Source organism: Falco cherrug, chromosome 18 (assembly GCF_023634085.1).
Source record: "Falco cherrug isolate bFalChe1 chromosome 18, bFalChe1.pri, whole genome shotgun sequence".
NCBI lineage: Eukaryota > Metazoa > Chordata > Aves > Falconiformes > Falconidae > Falco > Falco cherrug.
The window spans coordinates 1,803,912-1,817,398 of record NC_073714.1 but is presented as its reverse complement, the minus strand read 5'-3'; the positions used below and the strand labels follow the sequence as shown (position 1 = coordinate 1,817,398).

General features: G+C 61.6%; 1 protein-coding gene across 8 annotated transcripts in view; it reads right to left on the bottom strand.

Annotated features, from left to right (window-relative positions):
• Positions 1-4,876: 4,876 nt before the first annotated feature.
• FGFR1 (fibroblast growth factor receptor 1) overlaps positions 4,877-13,487 on the bottom strand; it is a 29,847-nt gene continuing 21,236 nt past the window's right edge. For 3 of the 8 annotated variants that reach the window (XM_055696163.1, XM_055696167.1, XM_055696168.1), the window contains 11 exons: positions 12,723-12,873; positions 10,193-10,395; positions 9,507-9,652; positions 9,221-9,342; positions 8,981-9,091; positions 8,646-8,836; positions 8,376-8,498; positions 8,154-8,224; positions 7,499-7,636; positions 6,849-6,954; positions 4,877-6,733 (listed from right to left, as the gene is read on the bottom strand). In XM_055696163.1, the coding sequence (XP_055552138.1) occupies positions 6,557-6,733; positions 6,849-6,954; positions 7,499-7,636; positions 8,154-8,224; positions 8,376-8,498; positions 8,646-8,836; positions 8,981-9,091; positions 9,221-9,342; positions 9,507-9,652; positions 10,193-10,395; positions 12,723-12,873 (1,539 nt within the window). In that variant the 3' untranslated portion in view covers positions 4,877-6,556. Of the gene's footprint in view, positions 6,734-6,848; positions 6,955-7,498; positions 7,637-8,153; positions 8,225-8,375; positions 8,499-8,645; positions 8,837-8,980; positions 9,092-9,220; positions 9,343-9,506; positions 9,653-10,192; positions 10,396-11,884; positions 12,030-12,722; positions 12,874-13,487 lie in introns of all 8 variants that reach the window. The other 5 variants (XM_055696165.1, XM_055696169.1, XM_055696166.1 and 2 more) reach the window with 3 other exon arrangements.

Below are 13,487 nucleotides of genomic sequence, written 5' to 3'. Positions count from 1 at the left end.
AATAATTAGCATGGGAAGCAGTGGTTGGCACCCAGGGCGGTGATGGGCACCCAGCCCTGGGGCTTGGCTTAGCCCCCATTAGCTCGCAGTGAGCTGTCCTCATTGCCTACCTGCTCCCTCCGAGCGCCGACCCTGCGCCAGCTCCAGCAGCTCCCTCGGGATGCTCCTGCCTGGCAGCCCCTGCTTGAGGCGGCAGGAGAGGAGGGGGCTGGCGGGGTGTCCTGGGCAGGATGAAGGCAGAGCCAGCCTGTGCCTGCTGCTGAGGGAGCAGCACATTCTTCTGCTGAGAGGTTTTGCAGATGGAGAGCGACGAGGGACTGGCAGGGAGCCTGTGGCACCACCTGGGCACTGCACGGCTGCGGGCGAGCTAAGGTGCTCCCACAGCCCCATCCTCCTGGCTGTGCTCCGCTGTGGCCGTGCCACGCTGGCGCCTGTGCAAGAGCTTGCTTCATGTCTGTTTTCCTCCTGTGCTTTTAATTTAGAAAGATCTGGAAGCTAGGGCTTGCTCTTCCCCAGTTTTTCTGTGGTGACCCCCAGCCGTGCGGCAGGGCTGCCAGCTTTGGTGTTCCACCTGGAAGTGAGCACAAATCATGGATGAAGCCACCCTTCTGCTGGGGGGAGTAGGGTGCTGGGGCCAGGCGGTGGGGATGAGCCCAGAGCAGCCCTGGGACACTTACGCATCTCTGAACAAACCTGTTTGCAGACCCAGAATCCCCGCACCCTCGCAGGCTGGTGGCTGCTGCAGGGCTTTGGGGACGAGGCTCAACCCCCTGCCCCCCCGGCAGGCAGCTGGCCTCTGGCCTGGGAGAAGCAAGTCCTTCCCGAGTGGATTTGTGCTGCAAAGCTGCAGAGAGGGGCTCTGGTCCCCCGTGCCCCTCAGCAGGCACCTGTGGGTGCTGCGGGGCCACAGCACGTGCCTGAGTCTCAGCTCTGCCCAGGGTGCCAGGACCCCAGTGCCTTCCTGGGACCCCCACAGGTGCAGAAAGGGGGGAGTCAGCGGTTTTGCTACATGACCCCCGAACAAGCGGAGGAAGCGAACCCAGAAGAGCCCCATAAATTACTGGATTCTGTTCTGCAACATCGGGCAAATTAAGTGTTGAGGAGATCCAAGGCCGTGTGTGCTTTGGCGTGGGGAGAGCTTTTCCAGCCATGCCGGTGCCAAACACCTTTCAGCCCTCCCCTCTGCTCGGAGAGCCAGCTCCTCCACCAGTTTATCCTTCCCCCGGGCATCCCTGCACTATCGCTGCTCCCAGCTTGGAGCCAGGATTTATGGCACCCGTGTCTGCCGCCATCCCACCAGCGGACGGCTGTGCCGGTGCAGGGGCAGCGGCTTGCCCAGGGGACGGGGGATTTCTGCTGGATGCTGGTTGGAAACGTCTCCTGTGCCACAGCCAGCGCTGGTCCTTGCGTCAGCCTCGTCCCCAGCAAGCTGTTGGGGAAAGATGCACTGGTCAGCACTTTTATAGTAGATTAATATTCAGAGGGAAAAGCACTGATGTAGTGAGGCCCAAGCACAACAAAGGCTGAGATTTATAGCCTCCTGTATTCGAGCGTTGCATTCCGAGCAGGCTTTCTGTCTCTGTTATAAATTTGTAACAAAGGAGACGGAGGCTTACACCAGCTTAAAGTAATGTAGAACAAGGGCTCGAGAGCCAAACCTTGCGCGGAGTGTTATGGGGCGCAGGCAACAACATCCCTGGGTTGTCCACAGGGATGCTCCCGTCTCACCTCTGCCCATCCTTGCACGCTCCCACGCCCTGGCTGGACACGAGGCCGTGGCACAGGGATGCTGGGGGGCCTTCCCCGCGTGGCTGGAGCTGAGCCGCGGTGCTGCCCCTGGCCCAGCACAGGCTGCCTTCAGGATTTGGGAGCATCCCGTCCCGGAGCTGTGCTGGGAGGCCAGCTGCACAGCCAGGCAGCACGCAGGGGTGCGAAGGGTGCAGGGTCCCTTCCGAGCCCGCTGCACAGTGGTGGGGCTCAGATGGGAGCAGGAATCATCCACAGCTGCCCCGGTTCATAGCCGATGTTTTGTTTGGATGAAATGAAGCCGATCCGTGGTGTTTGACAGGGTCTGGTGCGCGAGCTGTCAGGGCGGTGATGTGCAGCGGGGGAGCCTCGCCAACAGCCGTGCCAAGTTCCCTCCTCGGGAGAGCTGGAGCGGACGGTGTGACCGGGGCCGGGATGCGTGCCAGGACACCGACATCCTCTGCAGGCTGGGCGGCCGTGCCTGGGCAGGGGCACAGACCCCTATGCGAGCGGCCCCCCCCAGAGCCACCCCCCATGCCCAGCATCCACCCCACGGATGGGGCTGTGAGAGGGGGTTGAAGGGGCGGCGCTCCTGGGCATCCCCCGGGTTTTGGGAAGCGTGGCCCCCAGCTCGGGGCAGATGATGGATGCTGGGGGCTGCAGCCGTGGCCCCACTCCTGCTGAGCTTCCTGCGGTCTCCGCTCGGCAGTCCCCCACCTCTCGGCGGGGACAGGGATATTTCCTTGCAAGAAAGCAATTTACAGCTGGAACCTCCCTCCCACTCTGCTCGGCACAGGCTGCACCGCAAGGGCGGCTGCGTGGGACCGTGGGGGTCTGCATGGGAGTGTGGGGGGCTGGGGCTGCTGGCACTCTTCTGCACCGCGCTCGCCTGGCCAGTCCATTGCCCACCCCGCACGGGGCAGGGTGCCACAGGGCTGCTGCAGCTCCGAGGCAGCGGGGTCCAGGGGGGAGCCACGTGCCCCCCTTGCAGGTTGCCTCCACCACAGCTGTGCACATCTGGTTCTGTCTTAGCTCAGCTGTGGGTGGCCGGGGCGAGCTGGAGCCGGACCCCGGGTCCCACTGACCCTGCAGCTGGGTGAGACGCGCGGGGCGGAGGGGCGGCTGGGATGGGGGGGTCGCTCCCCATGCAGCCGCTGAGCTGTGCTCTGGGAGCCGGGCCACGGGATCCCGCATCAAGGTGGAATTGCAAAGGTTTCCTGCCATGGCTGGCAGCGGGACAAAGCCCAGCTCAGCGCCGAGCAGAGCAGCCAGGTCCTGGGCTGGGGCCAAGAGATTGTCTCGGTCCTGCACAACCGGAGGGCTTTAAAAGGAGAGAAAGAGGAAGGCGAGGAGTGGAAGAGACAAAGGATGCTGTGAGAGCCAAACACGCCGTTGTCGGCTGAGTGCTCGGTGGCCGCCAGTGCCCAATGCCCCCTGCCACCCACTCAGGGGGCTCCCGCAGGCAGCAACTCCAGATCCCCCGTTGTTTTGGGGTCATTTCCCGGGGGACCCCGTCCCACCCACACCCTAAGTTCAATCGCAGTGAGGAGGGTCCAGCATCAGGCAGGGCTGGAGAAGCTGCAGGCACCCCCCAGGCAGAGACCCAGCGCGCTGGGCGATGGGGGTGGCGCTGCTCCCACGGGTCCCCATGCAGCCCTGAGTGGGGCTTCTCAGTGTGTCCTGCACAGGGGTTGCAGGATGATCTCCTGCAGCCTCGTCCCAGGCTTGCTGCCACCCTTGGGGCTGGTGGCTCAGGGTCCTGCTCCCTGTGGGGTCCTGGAACCAGCTTTGGGGTGCCTCAGCCTCCTGGAGTTGCCCGTGGCTCTGCAGGAGGGACCGTCCATGCCCAGGGCACTGGGTCCCCGAGGGATGCGAGAAGAGCACCCAGCTGTGCGTGCCCATCCCTTCCCCAGCCTCGCAGCATGCATTAGCAGTGCTGCTGGAGTCGCTCTGCTTATTATCATATTTAATTGCCCTCCTGGTAACCCCAGGAAATGAGCAGAAGATTGTGATAGCAGCAGTTTCGGATGATGTAAACACGAGCTCCATCTTTCCCCGCTGCCTTGCCAAGTCGGTCCCAGGGAGAGCGGTGATTTATGGAGACCCCGGCCCCACTCCTGGCTGCCTGGACTGCGAGTTTAATCTAGGACTGTGAATTCAACATAAATCACTTGATTAAAAGCTTTACTTAATTTAGATGGGGGGGGGGGGGGGGGGGAAGGGAGGCAGAGCACAGCTGATCGATTTAATTTACACAGGGAAATAGCAACAAGCAGATGCTTTTAAAAGGGCCAGTGAGGATGCCGCAGCCGTTTCACCTTAACCATTTAAGTGCTCAGTAAAGGGGTGGCAGCTTGTCCCCCCCGCGGGGTGAGCCACCACCTGCCCCCCTGCCCAGAACCCGCATGCCTGAGCAGCTTGAGGGGCTGTGGAGTGCATGATGCCCCCACGATGCCCCGATTGAGGGTCCTCAGCAGCATCTTTAACCACTCCAGGCTTCTCAGGTGATGAAACACCTTTCCCAGGGCCAGCGTTTTCTGGAGGCAGCTGGTGAAGTTCAAATGCAAACAGGCTGGGGCTGGCACTGGCACTGGCTCCAGGACCCTGGGAGCAGGAAAAAATACAGGAAAAGTGGAGAGGTTGAACCAGAGCCGCAGCAGTTACACCAGGGGGGCAGGGCTGCCCGGCCGGACCCCCATCACCCCAGCCCTGTGGGGCTGTGTCACTCCGAGCCTGCAGGGACAGTGGCACCTTCTGCAGGGCCCTGGGCTGCAGGACCCTGTCCCTCGGCAAGCAGGTGGGTTGTCCCCAGGAAGGGACCTGCCAGATGACACTTTCTGGCATTGTCACAGCCACACACGAGTCGCTTCAGTAGCAAAAAGGAGGCGAATGGTGTTTAGTACTTGAATGGGAGAACATTTTTACGGAGAACGTTGGAGCCATGAAAAAGGTGCCACAAACCCAACCACTGTTCCTCGCTGCCCTCTGAACTCCACTCTCCCAACCTGGTTGCTTGGATGAGCTTTAGCTCACAGACCCCTTGCAGCCCCTTCCCCACCACCTGCCAGCCCAGAGCATCTCCCACCACCCCACCCACCCCCGCCCAGGGATGGGGCCATGGTTGGCAAAGTCTCGGTTAAAGTCTTTAATAATTACAAGAATTCCAGATTCATTACAGAAGAGTTTACAACAAATAATATTTCTCCATACAAAGGCAAAATAAACTTTTCAAGTAATAGCATCCTGGCTCTGGAGTCTCAACGCCAGTGATGGGGAGGGAGGGGGCACGAGGCCCCTTCCCTGGCGAGGGGCTGCCCCGGCACTGTGACCGCCTCTGGGACAGAGCCCAGTGGGCACGGGCGGGCAGAGCCTGGTGACACGGTGCCCCGGCTCAGGATGCTCCGGGTGCCGGTAAGGCACTGGCAGGCATCGCCCAGGCAATGGGGACTGCGCAGGGAGCGCATCCCCCAGCTGGGGCCCCAGCCCCCCCCCCCCCCTCCCTCCAGAGGGGAGCCAACTGCAGGGGCAGGGGCTGCAGCCCCCTCCCCAGCCACCATCCCGACCCCTCTCTGGCACTGCCTGAAACACAGGGCACCCTGGCACCCCACGCACCAATATGGTGCCGCAGGTGCCTGGCAGGCACGGGCCAGCCCCAGCCCTGCCAGAGCCCTGGGAGGGGGCGCGGGGGCGCAGGGGCCAGGGAAAGGCCAGGCACGTAATGACAACGTATTCCCAAAAGGCATCGACACAATATTATTATTGTTTAATACAACCCCATATAAAACTGAAGCAGCAGCAGCAATTCTTATTGAGGGACCTAAACTGAAATAGGTTTAGAACATAATTTAAAAAAATAAAAACAGCAAAAGTAGCAAAATATATGAACTTTTTTTTTTTTTATAGCAACTGATATCTACCAGCCACTAGTACCTTACTACCAAACTGGTATATCTCTGGTAACAACCCTTTTAAAAAGACATGTAAATATATATTCATATTTATACATATTTTTAGTTATGTACACAGGACTTTTGTTTTTAGCACTGTTGTATTTGGCTGCCTCTGTTATCAGTGCTGAGCAATGTATACGCTGTGTCTCCCTCTTCCAAGGTACCGTGGGTTTGGTCAGCAAAGCCCGTTGGTGCTGGCACTGGAGCTGGGGTACCAGCCCCAGAGCATGGTGGGCAGCAAGCACGGCGGCGGCAGGACCCCCACAGTGGCAGGACCCCCACGCTGGCAGGACCCTCGCACCGGCAGGACCCCCACATTGGCAGGACCCCCGCACCGGCAGGACCCCCACATTGGCAGGACCCCCGCGCCGACGAGGCTTCCAGACACTGACACTCCCCAGCTCATGCGGCCGCAGAAACCCGGTGCTGCTCTCGGCTTAGTGAGTTCTCCAAGTCGCAGACAAGCCCGGCTCTCCGTGCCCTGCCAGGGTGTGCCGTCCCAGGATGGGTGGCTGGCTCCCTGGCCAGGCGCTGCCCACAGGAGAGAATTTCGGCTTAACCAGGCGGGAATATTCAAGCAGACTTCACGGAAAAGAGGTTTTAAAACGAAAAGGAAACACCAGAAAAAACCAACCACCAGAACAAAACCTTCGGGCTGCAGAGAGCTCACAACTAAGGTGGCAGGAGAAGCTGGCATGAGAGTTGGGAGGTTTTGGTTACGTGAGATGCTACGGCTGTGTCTCTGAACCCTTTCTGCAATAGCTCAGCACCACTGGGCTGCGCAGGCAGCATCCGCCGGCAGCCCGCGGGCATGGCCATGGCGTGGCATGGCATGGCAGTCCCTGCTGGCAGTGCCACCCTCAGTGTCGCTTCAGTCCGCCGTTGGTGTGCTGAGGGGGGAACTTGGGAAGGCACGGCTCGTCTGGAAGAGGGTCGTGAGAAAACACAGAGTCCTCCCCCGAGGAGCAGGTGGAGCTGCGGGTGTCTGGGAAGCCGGGAGAATACTGATCCAGCGGCATCGAGAGGTCCAGGTACTCCTGGGAGGGATGAACCCCAAGGATGGGCTCAGGAGGGAACTGGGCATCCCCCAGGGAGCACCCATCCCAGGAAGGGTGGGTGCAGGTAGGGGCTTGTGGGTGTTGGCTCTCCTACCTGGTTGGAGGTCATGGCCACGATCCTATCCAGGTCTTCCACCAGCTGCTTGAAGGTGGGTCTCTGGGAGGGAATGGCGTGCCAGCAGTCCCGCATCATCATGTACCTGGGACGGAGGTGAGGGCTGAGCCCCGAGGGAGCGGCTGGGGACCCCCCACCCACAGGAGCAGAGCAGCACCCAGGAACAGCCACCGGCACTCGGCCTGGGACCCACGGCCAGCAAAGACACTATTCCAGGGATTTAGGGCTAATCCCGTGTGGAAGGAAGGAAACCCCCCACCCGTGGGTGCTGGGAAAGGTGCGGGGCTGCCTGGGGAGCTGAGCTAGCCCCTGCGCTGGGGTCACCCTGGGCTTCACTCCTGCTGAAAAGTAACCAAGGGAGATGCTGATTATTGCAAACAGGTTCAGCTGTTGGTTTTGCGGGCTGGGAACTGCCAGGGATGTAACTCTGGCCATCTGCCCGTCCCCCTGCCGCATTCCTGCCTGTGCCCTGGGCTGGGTGCTCGCACCCAGAGCCCCCCGACCTGCGCTGCTGCTGCAGCCCTGGCTCCGGGAGGGTGCAGGGAGGGGAAGCGGGACCAGTCCCCAGCCAGGCGGGGTGCACTAGGGTGCCAGCATCCCCCCCTTCCCCTGCCCAGCCCCACACTCACAGCTCGTTGGTGCAGTTGCTGGGTTTGTCCATCCTGTGCCCTTCCTTCAGCAGCTTGAAGAGCTCCTCGACCGGCACACCGGGGTAGGGTGAGCCGCCCAGTGTGAAGATCTCCCACAGCAGCACGCCGAAGGACCACCTGCCCGGGGCAAACACATGGCAGACGCTGGGGAGCCCAGCTCGGTGGAGCTGACACCCCCACTTCAAAGCTCTGGGGACAGTTAGAAGTTTGTTTGCTGGGAGGGGCAAGCACTAACAACTTTGATTCACTCTGCAAGACAAATGAGTCCCAGCACCAAATGTAATTTGGATTCAAAATATTTTGTCTGCTGACACTAATTATATCTTCATTAAATTAAGATGGATCACATCTGGTGCACTTTGCCACAGTGCGCATCGTGCTCAGCGGTGGGCAGTGCTGCGCGAGCTGCGGCAGGGCGGACATGACCTTGGCGAGATGCTGTGAGATGCAGGCAGTGACGCCGGCAGCAACAGTGGTGCTGGGTGGGGTGGCCAAGAAGGGCTCACAGCGGAGCACCCAGCAGAAAGTGAGGGTTTCCTCCTGCACCAGCAGTTCTGGCTCCCCATCTCCCCCTGACCCAGGCCACCGCTGGCGAAGCCTGGCAGGGATCACGCATCCCACGGCTGCTACTCACACGTCGCTCTGATGGGTGTATATTCGGTCGAACAGAGCCTCTGGGGCCATCCACTTCACTGGCAAGCGACCCTGCGACACAAGAAAGCCCCACATCAGCTCTGTGCCGCCAGGAGCAAGGAGGATTCCAGGGGTGGGCAGCCCTGCATGTCCATGGCATTGCCAACATGGACTGGGGCATCCTCCGGCACTGAGAGCGCCGCTGCCCTCGCCCATCACTCACATTCGTTGTCTTCTTGTAGTAATCTATGTGGTGGATGTCGCGGGCCAGACCGAAGTCAGCGATCTTCATCACATTATCCTCAGTCACCAGGACATTCCTGGCCGCCAGGTCCCTGTGGATGCACTGACGGAGCACGGGGCCGTCAGGCGGTCCCCAAAGCCCCTGGATGGCTCCTCACGATGAAACAGGCTGGGAAGGAAGGGTGCACCCCCCCCCCGAGCCCAGCTGCTGGGCTCCCCATCCCACCATGGCTCTCCGGGAGCTCCTCACCTTCTTGGAGGCCAGGTACTCCATGCCCCGGGCCACCTGGTAGGCGCAGGAGACCAGGTCCTTGAAGGAGAGCTGCTCCTCGGGGACACGGGTGGGGTTGTAGCAGTACTCCATGCCGGGGGGCCGCCGGGCTTGCAGGTATTCTCGCAAGTTGCCCTTGCTTGCGTATTCCACGATCACATAGAGGGGTCCTGCAGGGACGGCGGGATGAGCAGCCGGACCCTGGAGCGGGGGCTCCCAACCCCACAGGTGCAGGGTCAGCCCCCTCCCGGCACAGGGGTGGCAGCTGGAGGGGTGGCAGAGGGGATGCCCCCTCCCTGTGCGCACGCCCTCACCGTCCTGCGTGCAGGCTCCCAGCAGGTTGATGATGTTCTTGTGCTTGCCGATCATCTTCATCATCTCCATCTCAGAGATGAGGTCGGACAAGTCCTTCTCCGTGGCGTCGGCTAAACCAGCAGAGAAGGCAGCGGTCAGGGGGGGCCAGGCTGGACCCCCACCCCCTGGCATCACACACACCCAGCCCCAGACAGGGCTGCGGCATCGTGCCAGGACCCCCTGTTCTCGTCACCGCTTACATTTGAGCATCTTCACTGCCACCTTGGTCACGCGGTTTGGCTTGTCCTTGTCGAGGCCAATGGCTTCTGCCAGCACCACCTGCCCAAAGCACCCTTCTCCCAGGGGCTTGCCCAGGATCAGCCTGGCGGGAGGAGAGACCCTGAGGTGGGGGTCGGTAGCCGCAGGTTGCTCACCACCATTAGCAAACAGCATCGGCGGTGCCACCATCCCCACCCAACTCCCACCAGGGATGCTCTGGCAGCTTGTCCCTGGGGCAGGGCGCATGCCGTGGGGACAGGACCTCACCTGTCCCGGGGCAGCTCCCAGCGCGGGTCCTCAGGGAGCTCGTATTCGGAGACGCCGGCCAGCATGGGGGTGCCGCTGGAGGAGAGCCGCGAGGGCCGGACCAGCATCACGCCCGAGTTCATGGAGGAGCTGGAGTCGGCCGACACCTGCAGCGGGGACCGTGGGTTACCTTCATGCAGCGCCCAGGCTGCAGCTGGCTGCCCCACCAGGAGGGACATGCTGACCGGGAGCCATCACACCTCGACCCTGCCCGCAGCCCCCTGCCCGCAGCCCCCTCTGCCTGCACACAGGGCTCCGTCAGCGCTGCTTCCACGTCAGACCTGGGCTAAGTAATCTGTAATTAGTTTCTGGCACGCTGATACCACAAAATATACAGCCTGGGAGTCCTCCTGTCGCCTCAGTGTGTAAAACACGCTTCTGCTCAAGTATTAAATTGCTGTAAATCCTTCTGGTCTTCCTCATCACCCCTGCCGAGCAGGGGACAACGAGGGGCTGTGCAGCCCCCCCAGCTCACTGTGCTGCTGGTGTGTAGTGCAGTCCATGGATGGGGACAAGGCTGGAGAGGGTGGCACGTGCAGCAGGGCAAGGTGGTCCCGGGCCTCCCCCCACCCATCCTCACCTAAAACCTTCCCCCCCGGGAAGGGCAGGAGGGGCAGTAGGTGCAAACAAACCCCCTCTCTACTTTCTGTTACCTGTCTGCGCAGGGGGATGCTCTTGGCCAGCTTGTGCACGGCCAGCTGGCTGTTGAAGTCTGTCTTCTTGGTGGTGTTCTTCATCTTGTAGACGATGATGATCACCACCATGCAGGAGATGAGGAAGGCTCCAATGCAGTAAATGATGATTTCCAGGTAGAGGGGGGATGTCATCATGGCTGGGGTGTCTTCAATGGCTGGGTTGGTGTGAATAGGGTGTCAGTACCCACCAGGAGCGGAGCGGTGCTGAGGGGAGCCCCCTCGGCTCCTCCCCATGCCCGGTGGGGACACGCTCTGCGTTGCTGAGGCTTCAGAGCAGTGTGTGGTGGGGATCGGGGGACTGCCCACCCACCCTGGCGGGGAAGGCGTTTGTGCACCCCCAGGCTCCTCACCCCCACGGCCGTGCAATGCCCTTGCAGCATGCACAGGCAGGTGCCTGGGCAGGATGGGGCCCTGGGCTGGGAAGGGGCCAACTGAGAAAGGTGTGATGGGGTCGGGCTGTGTGTGTGTGTGACGACAGCACCTGCGTCCCTTGGCCAAGGCAGCAGGGCTCTCCTGTCAGGGCTGCTCTCCTGCATCGTCCTGCAGGGACAAGGCACCGCGGGCACCCCCGGGGATGGGAGCCCTTCCCAGCTGCCATGCCCTGCCCACACTTGGAGCGGCAAGTCTTTTGGGGTCTGGGGGTTACCCTGAGCATGGTGGGATGAAGGGGGCATCCAGCAGTGCCTGGGGATGTGGCAGTCCAGGAATTACTGATAAGGACCGGGCAGAGCTCGGGGCAGAGCAGCCAGAAGCACCTCTGGTGGCAGTGATCTGCCGCGGGACCCCCAGGCTGGCAGGGAGGAGGGTCCTGTGCCATGGGGCAGACCCCGCTTAAGTGGCTGCTGGCGGCAGAGGAGGTGTCAGCGCCGTGAAAAGCTCGGAGCAGCTGCAGCCACATGGCATGGTCCAGGGCAGCTGCAAACCGCAGTGAATCTGGCAGGGTGGGAGCTGCTGTTGCACCCCCCAGCAGCACCCCCAGCCTGACCCCCTCCCAAGAGCAGAGCCTCAGAGAGAGGTGTAAGAGTTGAAGATTTCTGTCCCACCTCCGAGCACACCCGGCTGACAAAGCAGTGGCTGATAACAGGGAAAGTTTTTGGCTGGAAAACAACAACCATGCAGCACCCCAAAAACTTTCCCGGTTGCTGTTATCAGGCTTTGGTCCGTGCAGCATTGATGCCTGAGGAGCAGCATCAATGGGGACAGGGGCAGCCGTCCCCAGCAGCACAGCAGAAGCGACACACAGCCCTGGCACGGTCCCGTGCCGCAGGGCAAAGCCAGCTGCCCGGCAGCAGGCAGCACCCCAAACCCTGCTGCTGCCTGGGCACCCCGTGCCACGCTGCACCGGGCGCTGGCCTTGCCCTGGGGCGCAGGACTAGCGGGGCAGCCCCTGGTTAAGTTCCCCTGCGTATGCATTGCCTGGGCCAGGGAGAGAGCGGGCAGCAGACCCCAGTCGGGGGGTGGAGGGGGGCACACAGCGGGGGGACACATGCCCCGTCCCGCTCCGGCTGCGGGGAGCAGCCCCGCAGCAATCCCGCTGCACGCCAACTGGCACTGGGTGGGCAAGGGCCGGGGAGCGCTCTCTCCCGGACTGCAATGCATACATTGGAAAGGAGGGAGGAAAGGGAAAGGAAGAGGAGTATATACCTTCGAGAACTGTCAACCATGCAGAGTGATGGGAGATCCCAATAGAATTACCCGCCAAACATGTATACTCCCCAGCATCCTCAAATGAGACATTCCTTAAGTGAAGGACTTCCATTTCTTTGTCTGTTGTGTTAACGCCAGCCGTCTAGAAGGAAAAATGGAAGCAAAAAACGGAGAAGCAAACGACATGAGATCTTCTGGGAAGGAGGCCAGAGAGGAGGGAGAGCCCAGTCTCATTTGCCAGACCCCCAGGGAGCAGACAGAGACCACTGCAGACCTGCTAGAGAGACCCTCAGGATGACCACTCATCCAGGTGGACCTAAAGAGATGCTGGTTAAAAACCCTTCACCAGACTGAGTGTCCTGCCCATCTGAACATGCTGGCAATGGGCTACATGGAGAAATGAACCTCAGGCAGAGCCGGCCGGCTGACTTGTACGACACGGGGAAGCACGAGGATGGAGACAGGAGGGCAGCACAGCCGGGGGGTGCAGCACTGTGTCATCCCCAGCCACATGCAGGAGGGGTGCCCGGGCTGGGTGCGAAGGTGTGGGCTGGCCCACGGCAGCACCCGCCGGGACCTGGGTTTGGTGGTGCCGGACCCCGCAGGCACCGGGGCAGTCCCGGCGCCTGCGTGATGGGGTGAGAGGCACACAGGAGGAACACAGAGACACAAACACACACACACACAGCACAGAACCTAGCCGGCCCCACTGAGTATTTTTCCATGGCTTGTCGCACCAGAAACACAGCAGAAACAAGAGAGCCCAGAGTTTTGTTTTCCACCGTCGGGGACTGACGGTCCAAGGAAACACCCCGCCGGGTGTTCTTCCGATTACCTTTCGCCAGAGGTCTGGTGACAGTGAGCCACGCAGACTGGTTGGCCTCGCCAATATAATTGGAAACCTTACAAACATACTCCCCGCTCTCCGCCTCTGTCACATTATACAGGGTCAGCACCTCCGCATCAGAGCTATTAATCCCCGAGTGCTGGAACAGACCAACAACATGGAGTCACATTGATGGGTCAGCAACGGCAGCGCCCGGAGCACCAGCACCAGCTCTGCTAGCCCAAGGGCTGCTCCCCCCGGTACCCGCTGCTGGGCAGGAGGGAAGGGGCTGCGCCCGGGGGTTGCAGGAGGCAGGGACAGACCATCACGGGGCTGTGATCCTGCTCCCCGCTGCAACCCAGCCAGGGGCACGGCTGGGGATGGCTGCACGCCTGGGGTTTTGCACAGCAACTGGTTTGCTTGCCGTGAGCAGGACCGCTGGCATGCTGGGACAGACCAGGGGCTCAGCCCCCCGCGCCCAGCTCCATGCTTGCTCCCTGGGCTAGCCCACCCTGCCCCACCGCATGTGCCTTTTGGGCTCAAAAGGGTCTGCGCTGCCTGCGTGCGGCCGAGGAGCCAGGCAGCCACCCCGTGCTCTTGTGGAGCTCCCCGGTGTGGAGCTGGGCAGGCTGGTGATAGCTGTGGCAGTCCAGCTGCCTCACGGCCACCAGCCAGTGGCCCCCAGCCCTAGGTAGCTCCTCTAGCCCACCAAGGAGCACGGCCACCATCCCACACGGCTGCCACTGCCCCGCTCCTGCCCCACGGTTCCACAGG